At 35.8% G+C, this 12,975-nt stretch overlaps 1 protein-coding gene across 2 annotated transcripts; it reads left to right on the top strand.

Annotated features, from left to right (window-relative positions):
- The first annotated feature begins 4,860 nt into the window (after positions 1–4,860).
- LOC121241089 (ferric reduction oxidase 4-like) lies at positions 4,861–9,412 on the top strand. Of its 2 annotated transcripts, XM_041138699.1 has the most exons (8): positions 4,861–5,332; positions 5,456–5,558; positions 5,734–5,922; positions 6,239–6,473; positions 7,319–7,646; positions 7,747–7,984; positions 8,135–8,844; positions 8,955–9,412. In XM_041138699.1, exons 1-8 carry the CDS (start codon positions 5,176–5,178, stop codon positions 9,092–9,094), a joined length of 2,100 nt encoding a protein of 699 aa, XP_040994633.1. In that variant the 5' UTR covers positions 4,861–5,175; the 3' UTR covers positions 9,095–9,412. The 2 variants fall into 2 exon arrangements, with proteins under 2 accessions (XP_040994633.1, XP_040994641.1); XM_041138707.1 differs by lacking the exon at positions 5,456–5,558 and having other exon boundaries at positions 5,126–5,332.
- The last annotated feature ends 3,563 nt before the right edge of the window (positions 9,413–12,975 follow it).

Here is a 12,975-nt window from a genome sequence, read left to right on the forward strand (position 1 = left end):
CTATAAGAAACTTTAGAATTTTTGTTTCAAGAATGCAAGATACCAATGTGATATCTACCACACCACTAACAAATAATAATAAAATAGGAAAAAATTGCCAGCTCACCTTACCACAAGTCTCACAACACCTCCAACCAGTAGCAGTCAAGTGGAAAGTCTCACAGAATCTTCCTTCCTCATAAGCAGAACTAGTGTCACATAGAACTAGTGTCAAATTTCCATATAACTAAGGTGAGCTGGCAACATATCAAATATTAGGTAGGTTTAGGGTTTCTTACAAATAAAATTAATCTTGATTCTCCATTCTGAAAACTAACAACCATCATCCAAACTAGCTACCCTCACAATCAATAAGCTAGTTTAATACTTACCACCAAGGTGGTAGCTCAATTGGTACGAGCTAGTATTCCATAGCCTTGAGGTTAGGAGTTCGAATCAGGCGTAAGTTGAAATTGCTTGTGGGAGTAGTGCTTAACTAAGGGTCTATGGATGGGCTTTGGACCAGCTGACAGCTTGGTGGTGTTGTGGTGACGGGCTTGCCCATTTGGCAGTAGCTATAGCTCAAATCGAACATTCCACAGTGGGGAGGGGCTCCTATGGTCACGCCCAGGGAGGGTAGCTACTATGGTCGCCCCCACCTCCCCCTTTTGGAAGAAAAAAAAAACTAGTTTAATACTCATTCATGCATCCACAATTATCTCCCCTTCATAGGTGGTTGGCCCAAAGTTGGGTTCAGCTTCCCTCCCATTACATGATTTGATGGTTGCCATATCATAGGGCCTGAATTCTAAAATGAAGATTTGTGTTAAGACTAAATACCAATTAATTCCTGATCAGAATTACCTGCAAGCAAGCATCATAATTTCATAGATAAAAAAAAAAAATTGATTGACCAAGGACTTCTTCTTTAATTTGTATAACCATTTTAAACTTATGAGGAAGTCCAAAATGAGAAGTTCTAGAATTGAAAAGGCCGGTGCTTACAACAATATATAAATATATATATATATATTTATATATATACACCAAGTTTTGACAACAACATCCAGTAACAAAATCATCACAAGTACAATTTCAGCTAAGGAAAATGTTTCTTACTTCTTCCCAAGAAATTGTCCCATTTGAGCTTCCCATTGATCACATTTGTCCAAGGTCACACCTCTGTATTTTGAGTTCCCTTGTGTAAATCCAGTGCTTTTGCGTCGAAGAACTTGAACAAGTTCTTCTTTGGTAGGACACAAGCTTCATCATCGGCATAAATCAGATATCAAATAATGATTGAAAGAACACATCCCACTCCCACCTGCTTCATATCTTCCTCATAATCGTTTAAATCAAAATTAATAAAATCTGCATCAATTCCTCGGAACTTGATCGCAGCCCGATCATATGCTCTGAAATCACGGATTCAAGAGGCCCATGATTAGGATAGTTTAACAAAGCATAAAATAAATTTTCTTTTTCAAGAAAATAAACAAATAAACTCACCCAGCAGCGACATGGGTAGTGTCAAATCCACCTGATAAATCCCAACATCCGAATTCATCAAGATATCCAAAAACCCTTTGAATCTTTCATTGAAACTTTTTTCCCCAATAATGAAGTTAAATTGTATAAAAGTTTGTCCACTTACCTAAATATACTTGCTTCCCTATCGTGGGTTGAGGAAGGCTATGAGGTGGACGAGATCTGGGATTGAGTCAGGTGGAAGCTGTGAAGAACATTGGTTGAAGGCTTGAGTTTCTGTGAAGAGTATGGCAATTGTAGAGCAGTATTCAGTCATTTTACTTAGATGACAGTTGGTTTGAAGATAACGGGTTGTAGTATTGTCATTTATGTAGAGTTGTTTATAAATAGAACGGTGTCGTTTTGATATTGTCGTTTAAGTCATGTAATAGTTGAATTCTTGTGATTCTGTTGTAGCTTTATAACATTCATCCTATAAAAGGTAGCCGTGGGTTGGAAATGAGGCCAACTCTGGTATTCAAGTCAATTATGACTTCTCTCTCTCTCTCTCTCTAATCCTTAGAGAATTCTGGAGAGTAATGTCCTCGAATTACATCAGTTCTCTGTAGTAACAATAAGGGGCCCATTACATTCCCACAATCCCTGTAAATCAAAAGAGCGAATGATGGCTCGTGGTGCGGCTTCGTTGTGGCCATTCACAATGGCCGACGGCTTAGCACAGGTGAGGGTGAGAGAGATCGAGAGGGAGATGCTGAGAGAAGGAGAGAGGGGATCTGAGAGTGAGGGCGAGAGGGAGGAGGGGTTCGACGACGACGTCGTTGTGCTGTCGATGGTCGCAGCACGAGCTGGTTGGGAGGCTTACTGGGGGGTCACAGGAGGGGACAACATAGGTGGGGGACGGGGGAGAAAGAGGAAAGGTGAAGAAGAGAGGGATTAGGGTTTTTTTGGGGGAGGGGGTGGCGAAAATCTTTTCATGCGTTTTGGTGCCCATGTAAAAATTCACGAGTTTTTTAATTTTGTGGCGAATTGTTTTGTCGCTAAAAAGTTAAAAAATATCTGTAAAAGGCTAGTTTCGCAATTCCATTGGACCACTTTCGTTGCAACAAGTTTTTTAATATTGTGGCAAATTTGTTCTTCTTAAAAAGTGAATAAATCACTGCAAAATACCAGTTTCAAAATTTTATGTTAAAAGTCCACGACGACATAAAAATCGCTGAAATTAAAGGCTTTTTGGGGCGATTTTATTCCGTCAAACACAAATCGCTACAAAATGACATTTTTCTTGTAGTGAGACCAGATAAGATAAAATTTCGAAACCGAGCCTTAGTTTTTTAATATCATAATATGGATTTTCATGGATCATTTTTGTTGCATTTTATTTTAAAAATTTAAGTTGAATAAATAATATGGAGAAGCCAAAAACTTTGAATCATAAACTATATTAAGACTAGATTTCAAAATAAAAATAAATTGAACAAACTTTTTCAAATTTCAATACTGTACTTGAGATAAGGTTTTGAAATAAATTAATAAATGACAAATTTCTTATAAATTATTTGTTAGTCTATATTGAGAATGAATGTGATAATTAATGATCTTTATTTGTTGAAACAACAATATTGAAACTTTTTGTATATTTACACACACTTTTAAGTATTTTTTAATTTTTATTATATGAAAACTTTTATATATCTTTTGGCCTCTTCATAAATTTTGATTTCGTCCCCACTAATTCCTCCTGCATGCGCATCATGTGTATCTCCTCGAAGACTTTTAGAGCCTGATCAATATTTAACTTAATTCAATATACTATAAGTCAATGGATCTAATATATAGCATGCACGTATCAATTAAAAGAAATTAATAATGTGTTTAGATGTTGAAGTGAGTTGAGTTGAGTTAAGTTGAGATAATAAAATATTATTAGAATATTATATTTTAATATTATTATTATTTTGGGATTTGAAAAAGTTAAATTATTTATTATATTTTGTATTGGAATTTAAAAAAGTTGTAATGATGAGTTGAGATGAGTCGAGAGTAGTTGAAGATCCAAATAAAGCCTAAAAAATTTGGATTACAGTGCCAAAAGTAGTTGTAATCATGAGTTTTTTAAAACAGATATTTTGTCTGAAAAATTATTCTCATATATTATTATTTATTATTTTACATCTCACATTATTTAAAAAAATCTTGTATCTTATAAAAATACATCTATATTCTATAAAAAATTATAAATTTAGAGTGTAGAAGTGAATGCATAGCATTCTTACTTTGTATTAGCTAGCTAGGTATTTGGCATGAGTATGCTTCCGAAAGAATTATTAATTATAGGATAATATTTTTGCATCACTTAAAATCTGGCATGTCAAATTGTTCTTTGTACTTCTTCATGTACTGTATTCTATGCAATTTGTCAACTCATGTACTTGCATTACCAAGAAAGGAATTGGTATAAGTCAGCTGTACTGGAGTTTTATTACGTTTTAAGTTATCGTTTGAATACCAATAATTTTATCTCATTCTATTATTATAATTTTTTTAAATTTTTATATAAAATATAATAAAAATATAATTTTTTTAAATTTTAAAATAATAATAATAATAAAATATAATATTTTATTTAATTTTTAATTTTTATTTAAAACCATCTCATCTTATTATCTAAACAGAGCCTAAACTTAATATATAGCATACATAATTAATTAATTATCAAAATCAAGAGCCAGTGTTCTACCAAAATAATACATCACACTAGATTAACCCATGACGGAATCATTTCCGATGAAAAATTTATATCGAACCTTATATTATATATTTTTATTTAATTAATATGTAATTAATTTGTCATTTTTATCTTTTATCTTAATATTTGAATATGTATATATTTAAATAAAAAAATAAATTACATATTAATTTGATGAAGATATATGATGTGACAATTCCATTTGTTTACACTACTTATGTGGTTAAAAAAAATAAAAAAACTGATTTGATACGTCGAAACTTGTTGGTCTCAGTACTCTTCTAGATAAATTCAAAATCTCTTGGCCAGTGGTACCATTAACGCATGGAAGGTAATTTAACATGGTACGGTACCCATTTAAATTAGTAGTAGTACAGGCTACCTCTGGCACTGGAGTCACAAGTACTGTGCATTCTAATTTATTATTATATAATTATAAAATTTTATAGTTTTGACGTGTCATTCTTCTTCAGTGAGGATCAGAATTCTGGACAACCAAAAATATATGGAATTATATATATATATATATGTATATATATAAAGGAATATTAACCAAGGCTGAACAGATCGAGAGAGTTTACCGATAGATGTATGTACAGTACTTCTCGGTGCATGTAGAGGCATTCTCATTTTGGGCATTTGACTTCACAGTTTTCACTACTGTCATGCCTTTCCAAATATCGAAGCTTAATTTGTGGAAGATGAAGTAATTTATCAAAATAATTAGGTTGTGAAAAATGGGAAATGTGCATGAATCATGCCGTTCTAGTGCAAAAACGTCTATATAATTAATGACGTACGAATTATAACGAAAAATAATTCAAAATGGTAGGGGGCCTATAAATAGTACTTGGGATAAGGTTTCAGCTTAGAGCATACTAAAAGGTTGAGTTATTTTCCAGTAAATTAAGGGTGATCTCCTCGCATGCGAGCGCTGACTCGCTAGCTTGGGGAAGAAGAAGATGATCAGTAGTATGAAGACAGCATTAAGGATAATTTTCCTTGCGGTGTTTCTTGGGTGGATCATAGTTTGGGTTCTTTTGCCAACCAAAACATACAAGCAAGCATGGACTCCCACCCTAAACAGCAAGCTCAATTCAACATATTTTGGAGAACAAGGTTCCCTAGCTAACTTGTTTCTGTAATAATTTTTGTTTTTTCCTGGTCTCTAGCTTAATGTTTTCCGATGCATTCCGTTCTTTTTCTTAGAATCATGCTAAAATTAATGATATCAATATCCAGGGACAAATCTTCTGCTTTTCACATTTCCCATGATATTTATAGCAGTTTTGGGCTGTGTTTATCTCCACGTTCAGAACAAATCAAAGAATATGAACTCCAAAAGGTTACCTACCTTCATCTCTTATGAATTGTTCAGCCACTACTTTTTCTTCGGCCCATCCATTTTTTTCCCAACTCATAAACAAAAGATGAATGCTTTTACCCTGATCTTATGACGCATATCAATCGAGCGACAAAATTGACATATATATACTCTTGTATACCTTAACTGATTGCAGAGACGTTGTTACAAGCAATCGTTTGGCCTTTTGGAGACGTCCGGTGCTTGTGATGGCTCCTCTTGGAATTGTTACTGCAGTGGAGCTTGCTTTTGCAGCCATGTTTGTTGTGCTCTTAATCTGGTCTTTATCCAATTATTTACACGTCAGCTTCGGTCACCTCCATATGCATAAAGCAGGCGAGAAAGTGTATGTAGGAATATTTCTTCATTTAAAATTTCAATAGTAATTAAAACATCATGAAGCTTGGTTTGAAAGTTTATAGAAATTAGATGGTTTGTAAGCCTTGCAGCTTCAACGATATATAACAGACTTCTAATTTTATAACAAGAATTAAAGTCTTTATGGATCATAGATAGTTATGATCTCTCCCTAGATTTCTTGCATGCATCTATCATTTTTTTTTTTCCTGATCTCGATTGATCTTTGTCCAACAACTAATTAATTAATTAAGGTAATTAAGTAGTGTTCCGTTTGTAATTGTATGTCGTTGGCATGCATGCAGGTGGCAAGCAAAGTTTCGAAGTGTATCATTGAGACTGGGGTATGTTGGAAACATATGCTGGGCATTTCTCTTCTTTCCTGTGACTCGAGGTTCTTCAATATTGCCTCTTGTTGGGCTGACATCAGAGTCTAGCATCAAGTATCATATCTGGCTCGGTCATGTTTCTATGATTCTTTTTGCCGCGCATACCGTAGGTTTCATCATTTATTGGGCCATGACTGATCAAATGGCTCAGGTATTTTATTTTTTTAAGTCTGCAATCTTTTCTCGGAATTTAATGAAACAATATCGGGCGTGCTGTCAGCTATTAACATGCGTTGATTGTTTGTTGTAAGGTTATACACGTAAAGATCATCTTCTCTGATCTATCGTTGTACGTGTTTGTCTTTTTATGTTTGGAATAGAATTCAATCTTGTTTGACAGTACTGGTGAGGGATGTGTTCGTAAATTACTTAGATTCCTTCTTGATGATTACTCGCCGAAAGTGATCTCTACTTTTCTTTTAGAAAGAAGAAGGATGAGTGGTTGATGATGATCTTCTGCATCCTGTCAATATTGGATAGTACGTACGTACGAGAAGAAAATATATATCATCTATGAACACATAAATCATCATGTTAATATATAGGAAAATTGGAGCCTAGCTATAGGATTAATGCATATTAATTTATAAAAACCCAATTGAATATTGGTGCATGCATGGAAGGTACGTCGTTTTGTAATTTCGAACAACAGTACTAATTAACTTCAAGTATTTAAAATGTGATTTAAAAAAATAGAGACAAGAGAGAGAATTACAAAAGAAAAGCCGACACACAAACACTTAAATTTATTCCTCGTCTTTTTGTAATTGTAACTATCAATATAGTATTTAAAAATTTCCCAGTAATATTTATGATAGTACTAGATCATATATATAACCGATCCGTCAACGTGTGCCTGCTTGTGCGTGTATGTATGGGCATGCATGTCCGTGCCTGCGCAGATCGATCGAGAGAAGGGCATGCATGATGCATATATATGTGTGGCTTTTTGCTGGGCATTAATTAAAAATGGCGTTTTGGCAATAATGCATGCAGTTGCTTGAGTGGAGCCGTGATTGGGTGCCAAATGTAGCTGGGGAGATTGCAATAGTATTTGCATTGGCCATGTGGGTTACGAGCTTTCCTCGCGTTAGGCGAAAGATGTTTGAGGTTTTCTTCTACACCCACCATCTTTACATTCTCTATATCTTCTTCTACGTATTGCATGTTGGCACTGCCTACTTCTGCATGATCCTTCCTGGGATCTTCCTCTTCATTGTCGATCGATTCTTGAGATTCCTACAGTCGAGACAAAGTGCTAGGTTGGTATCTGCACGCATTCTACCTTGTGACACTATGGAACTAAACTTCTCCAAAAGCCAAGGTATAACAACGTCGAGGATTAGTATTACTGAAATAGTAGATTTTCTGACACCATTATTTTGCTTTGTTCCTAGAGTTTGACATGCAATTTTTCCTCCCAGGTTTGAATTACAATCCAACAAGCATCATATTTATAAATATACCTAGCATTTCCAAGTTTCAGTGGCATCCTTTCACAGTGACTTCCTGCTGTGATATGGAGCCGGATAAGCTCAGCGTTGTCATCAAACGCGAGGGAAGCTGGTCTCAAAAACTTTTCCAGGAACTTTCTTCTCCTGTGGATCATCTCAAAGTTTCCATTGAAGGACCTTATGGTCCTTCTTCATCTCATTTTCTGAGGTGATCAGTTATAAACTATGAAAGAATTTGCTACCGTACTACGTACATGCAGTTTGTCTTTTATAACATCATTGATCGATGTGTCTTTGATTTTGAATTGCTTATTAATTTCTCGTTTAATCTGATTGGTTTTTATTTTTCTGGCACAAGGCACGAGTCCCTGGTAATGGTGAGTGGAGGTAGTGGGATTACTCCTTTCGTGTCTATAATTCGCGAGATCATTTTCCGAAGCCAAAATGGAAGCTTAAACGTCCCACGTGTTCTCCTCGTGTGTGCCTTCAAGAACTCAGCGGATCTCGCCATACTAGATCTCTTAATCCCTATTTCTGGCGCACCCACTCAAACTTCCAAAATGCAGTTGCAAATAGAAGTCTATGTAACCAGAAACAAAGAGCAGCCATCCATAGATTCCCAGAAGCTCATCCAGACCATATGGTTTAAGCCAGACCAAACAGACTCACTTATTTCTCCCGCTCTAGGCTCAAACAATTGGTTATGGCTTGGTGCAATAATCTCGTCATCATTTGTCATGTTCCTTCTCTTTTTAGGCATTGTCACTTGTTACTACATTTACCCTATTGAACAAAACACCAATGAGACTTATAGTTTCTCATTCTCCTCTCTTTGGGACATGTTTTTGGTATTTACCTGCATTCTCTTAGTTTCTAGTGCAATATTTCTTCGGTGCAAGAAACAAAATGCTAGGGAAAGGAAGCAAATCCAAAATTCTGATGTGCCAACACCAACAAATTCACCAGGATCTTGGTTCAATGTTGCTGATAGGGAGCTAGAAAGCCTTCCCCATCAGTCTCTTGTTCAAGCCACCAACGTGCACTTTGGTGCTAGGCCTGATCTTAAGAGTAAGTTACCTCTACTAACCACCCAAATATGATCAGAGTAAACGCATCGCCTTAGAATTAATTAGTATGTTCGGTAAAGTACTAATCGATTGTATGTATTGGCATTGCAGAAGTTCTTCTTGAGTGCACAGGATCAGATGTTGGAGTTTTAGTCTGTGGTCCGAGGAAGATGCGACATGAGGTTGCCAAAATTTGTTCGTCTGGTTTGGCAAAAAATCTGCACTTCGAGTCCATCAGCTTCAACTGGTGATGATTTCGAAAGGTGAATGTGTCTCAGTGTCTGTTAACGTTGCATAAATTCTTCGTTTGGGGCAAAAGATCCAATCTTCGAGTCTTGCAGTTCGTGGCACATGAAAAGTAGCGATCTGCTGGAGGCCAGGTTGCAAATTAATATCTGTTCATGATCCGCTTCGGCAGATGTATAATCTGCACCTTTGTTTTATTATTGCCAGAGGTTGAACTAGGGAGTTAAATTTGTATGTATTGTCAATATGTACAAATACAATTAATTAATAAGCATCGTGATGAATTATTTACGATGATAATGGTTATTTACGACAAAACAAATTTATTTTGATAAGAAATAATTATTTTCGTTAAAAATAATTAGTCACAAATAAACAGTTTTCTTGTATTATATATATAATGTGGTCAAATAAATTAAAAAAATAATAATGTTGAATCCTAAAACTTCTAAATATAAGTCAATTAGGTAGTATTTTACGCTCGCCTATATATCCAAATAATTTGAATGAGGGTAACTAATTAATAACCAAAAGGGATTAAGAGGAACATTTTGAGGTACAAAGCAGGCCGTGAGCAGCGCTTGATTGCTCCTCTACATCTTGGAAACCAGAGTTTTTTTCCAGTTAAAACCGTTCGATCATGCTTAAATTATTTTCAGTCACGTTTTTAAAAATGTTCGATTGCGCTTGATTGCTCCTCTACATCATGGAGAAGACCAGTGCTAGTGAAAGGTATAGAAGATTTACAGTGATGGAAAGATACACATTGTATTCATATATACTTTCTGTTTTTATACAGAGTACATCAACTCAAATAAGGAAAGACTTTAAGGACAAATATTTGCAATTAACTCTAAATCATAACCAAAATAATAATACAAAGATTTGCCTAGAATCAAGCTTGTAACAGCTAAGGTGTTGTCTGTGAGCTGTTGTGATTATTATCTGTAATATGCCTCCTCAAGATGTGTGTTCCATCGGCAACACCAATCTTGGTTGATAGCTTATGAAATCTTTGACGAGATAAACTCTTTGTGAGCAAGTTAGCAAGTTGATCTTCAATACGAACATGCGAGACATTTAAGATTCCTTTTCCAACTAAGTCCTAAACAAAATGTAGATCAATTGCTATATGCTTCATACGGGAGTGAAAAACTGGATTGAGACTGAGTTGAGTAGCACCAACTTTGTCACAATAAATTGTAGGAGCTTTTGGGATTGAAATGTGAAGTTCATTGAACAGAGAAGTGATCCAAACGAGTTCTGATGCTGCTGTGGCTAAGGCTCTGTATTCAGCTTCTGTTGATGATCTTGTAACTGCACGTTGTTTCCAAGTAGACCATGATATAGGTGTCGCACCAAGAAAAATGAGATAGGCAGAAGTTGATGTGCGATTAGTTTTATTTCCTTCCCAATCGGCGTCAGAGTAATGATGTAAAATTAATTTATCCGTGCTTTTAATTAAAATCTCATGATTTACTGTGAGCTTGAGGTACCTTAGCAATCTATTTGTAGCTTGCCAACGAAGTGTACTTGGCTTTTGCATCAACTGAGCAAGCTTGTTGACTGGGAAGGCTATATCTGGCCTTGTAAGTGCTAAGTATTGCAATGCTCCAATGACTTTACGATACTCAGTTGCATCAACCGGTGTGGAGCCATCATTACTTTGTAAATTGTCTTTTGAAGCAGGTGGTGTTTGCACTTCTTTAGCATCCTCCATCCTCATTCTAGTGAGTATATCTCTGATATACTTGTGTTGTGTTAAGAACAGCCCTTGTTTGCAAGGAATGACTTCCACACCTAGGAAGTAGTGGAGATGGCCGAGATCTTTAAGAGAAAATCTGGTTCCTAATTTTTTGATCATCTTGTTGACAGCAGCTGATTCACTTCATGTGTTGATAAGATCATCCACGTACACAAGCAAATATATTGTTAATGTGTTTTGCCGAAGAATAAATAAAGATGGATCGGCTCTTGAGTTTATGAAACCCAATTGAAATAGATACTACTGCAATTCTTTGTACCAAGCTCTTAGAGCTTGTTTTAGTCCATAAATGGACTTCTTTAGCCTACAAACATGATTAGGAAAATTAGAATCAACAAAACCATGTGGCTGAATCAAGTAGACATACTTATGTAGCGTTTTTCTTGTAGAAAGGCATTGTTTATGTCGAGTTGCTGTAAGGACCAACCACAGCTCACTATAATAGTAAGTATTGAACAAACAATCATTGGTTTTATTACAGGACTAAATGTTTCTGTATAATCGAGGCCTGGTCTTTGATGAAAACCCTTTGCCACCAAACGTGCTTTATAGCGCTCAATGCTTCAATCAGGATTTCTTTTAATTGGGAATACCCATTTGCAGCCTACCAGATTATTTGCATCTGTTTTAGGAACAAGGTCCCAAGTTCCATGTTTCACAAGCACCGTGAATTCATCCAACATTGCTTGTCGCCACTTTGGATCTTTCATGGCCTGCGTTATACAGGTTGAGGTAAAGGATGCTTTATAACCATGTACAACTGCTTGGGTTTGTAAATGTTATTCATTGATCTGGTTGTCATGGAATGATTTCTCAATGGTAAGGCAAATGATGGCAATGATGAGTTATTTGTTAGTGCAGGTGGCTCACTTGAAGGTGTAGGTGGTTATGTAGAAGGGCTCGGATTTGGAGAGGTCGATGCATCAGAAGCAACATCTTGCAGAGGCAGAGCCATATTTGATGTATTTCTTGTTTTGTGCACCAATTGCAACATTTTGCTTGAGTACTTGCATTAGCAGGTGTGACACTCGATTGAGATTGATGAGTGTTGGAACTATGGAATAGAAAAATGTTTTCATCAAATTCAACATGTCTAGACAGAAAGAGTTTTGATGACTGAAGATCAAGGCATTTATAAGCACTTTGTGAAGTGCAGTAGCCGATGAACAAGCATGGTCGAGACCTTGGGTGAATTTTGGTGGCACTGTATGGTCTTAACTAAGGAAAGCACTGACAGCCAAATGTTCTTAGTTTCAAATAATTTGGTTGTCTTCCAAAGAGAGCTTCAAATGGAGATTGGTTTTTAAGAACTTTGGTTGGCATTCTGTTTTTTAGATAAATAGCCGTTTGAAAAGCATGTGACCAATAAGACAAAGGGAGGCAGGCTTAATGAAGCAAAGTAAGACCAGTTTCTACAATATGTCTATGACGACGCTCATTAGTCCCATTTTGTTGGGGAGTGTGAGGTGCGTAAGTATAGAAACAAATACCACTATTTGCTAGAAATGCACGTAGTGCTTGAAACTCCCCTCCATTATCTGAATAAAAATTTTTAATTTTGCTTTCAAACTGATTTTCTAGCATTGCTTTGAGTTGAGTAAAGATGGTACGCACATCAGATTTGTTGCAAAGTGTAAATAACCATGTGTACTTTGTGTAATGGTCTATAAATATTACATAATATTTAAAACCATCAACAGAAGTGAATGAAGCCGGACCCAAACATCGGCATATATATATTCTAATGGATGAGAATTGATAAGAGATGTGTTTCCAAAAGGGAGCTAATGACTTTTATTGCATTTGCAAGAATTACAAAGACTTGTCAAAGAAGAATCCTTAGCTAAAATAGGTAAGGAGTTTTGACTAACTATTTGGGACACAATAGGAGAGGTGGGATGACCTAGTCTTCAATGCCAGTTTTCCATGGATACACGTTCACCTACTAATGCAAAAGGACGAGTAGAACTTCTGGCAACTAGTGCAAGAAACGGATATACACCATTTTGACATTTACCTTGAAGGAGTGTCATTCCCATGCTTCGATCCTTCACAAAAAATTCAAATGGGTGAAACTCAAGAAAGACATTGTTAGCCTTGGTGAAGTTGTGCACAGATATT

Source organism: Juglans microcarpa x Juglans regia, chromosome 1D (genome assembly GCF_004785595.1).
Source record: "Juglans microcarpa x Juglans regia isolate MS1-56 chromosome 1D, Jm3101_v1.0, whole genome shotgun sequence".
NCBI classification, from domain to species: Eukaryota; Viridiplantae; Streptophyta; class Magnoliopsida; order Fagales; family Juglandaceae; genus Juglans; species Juglans microcarpa x Juglans regia.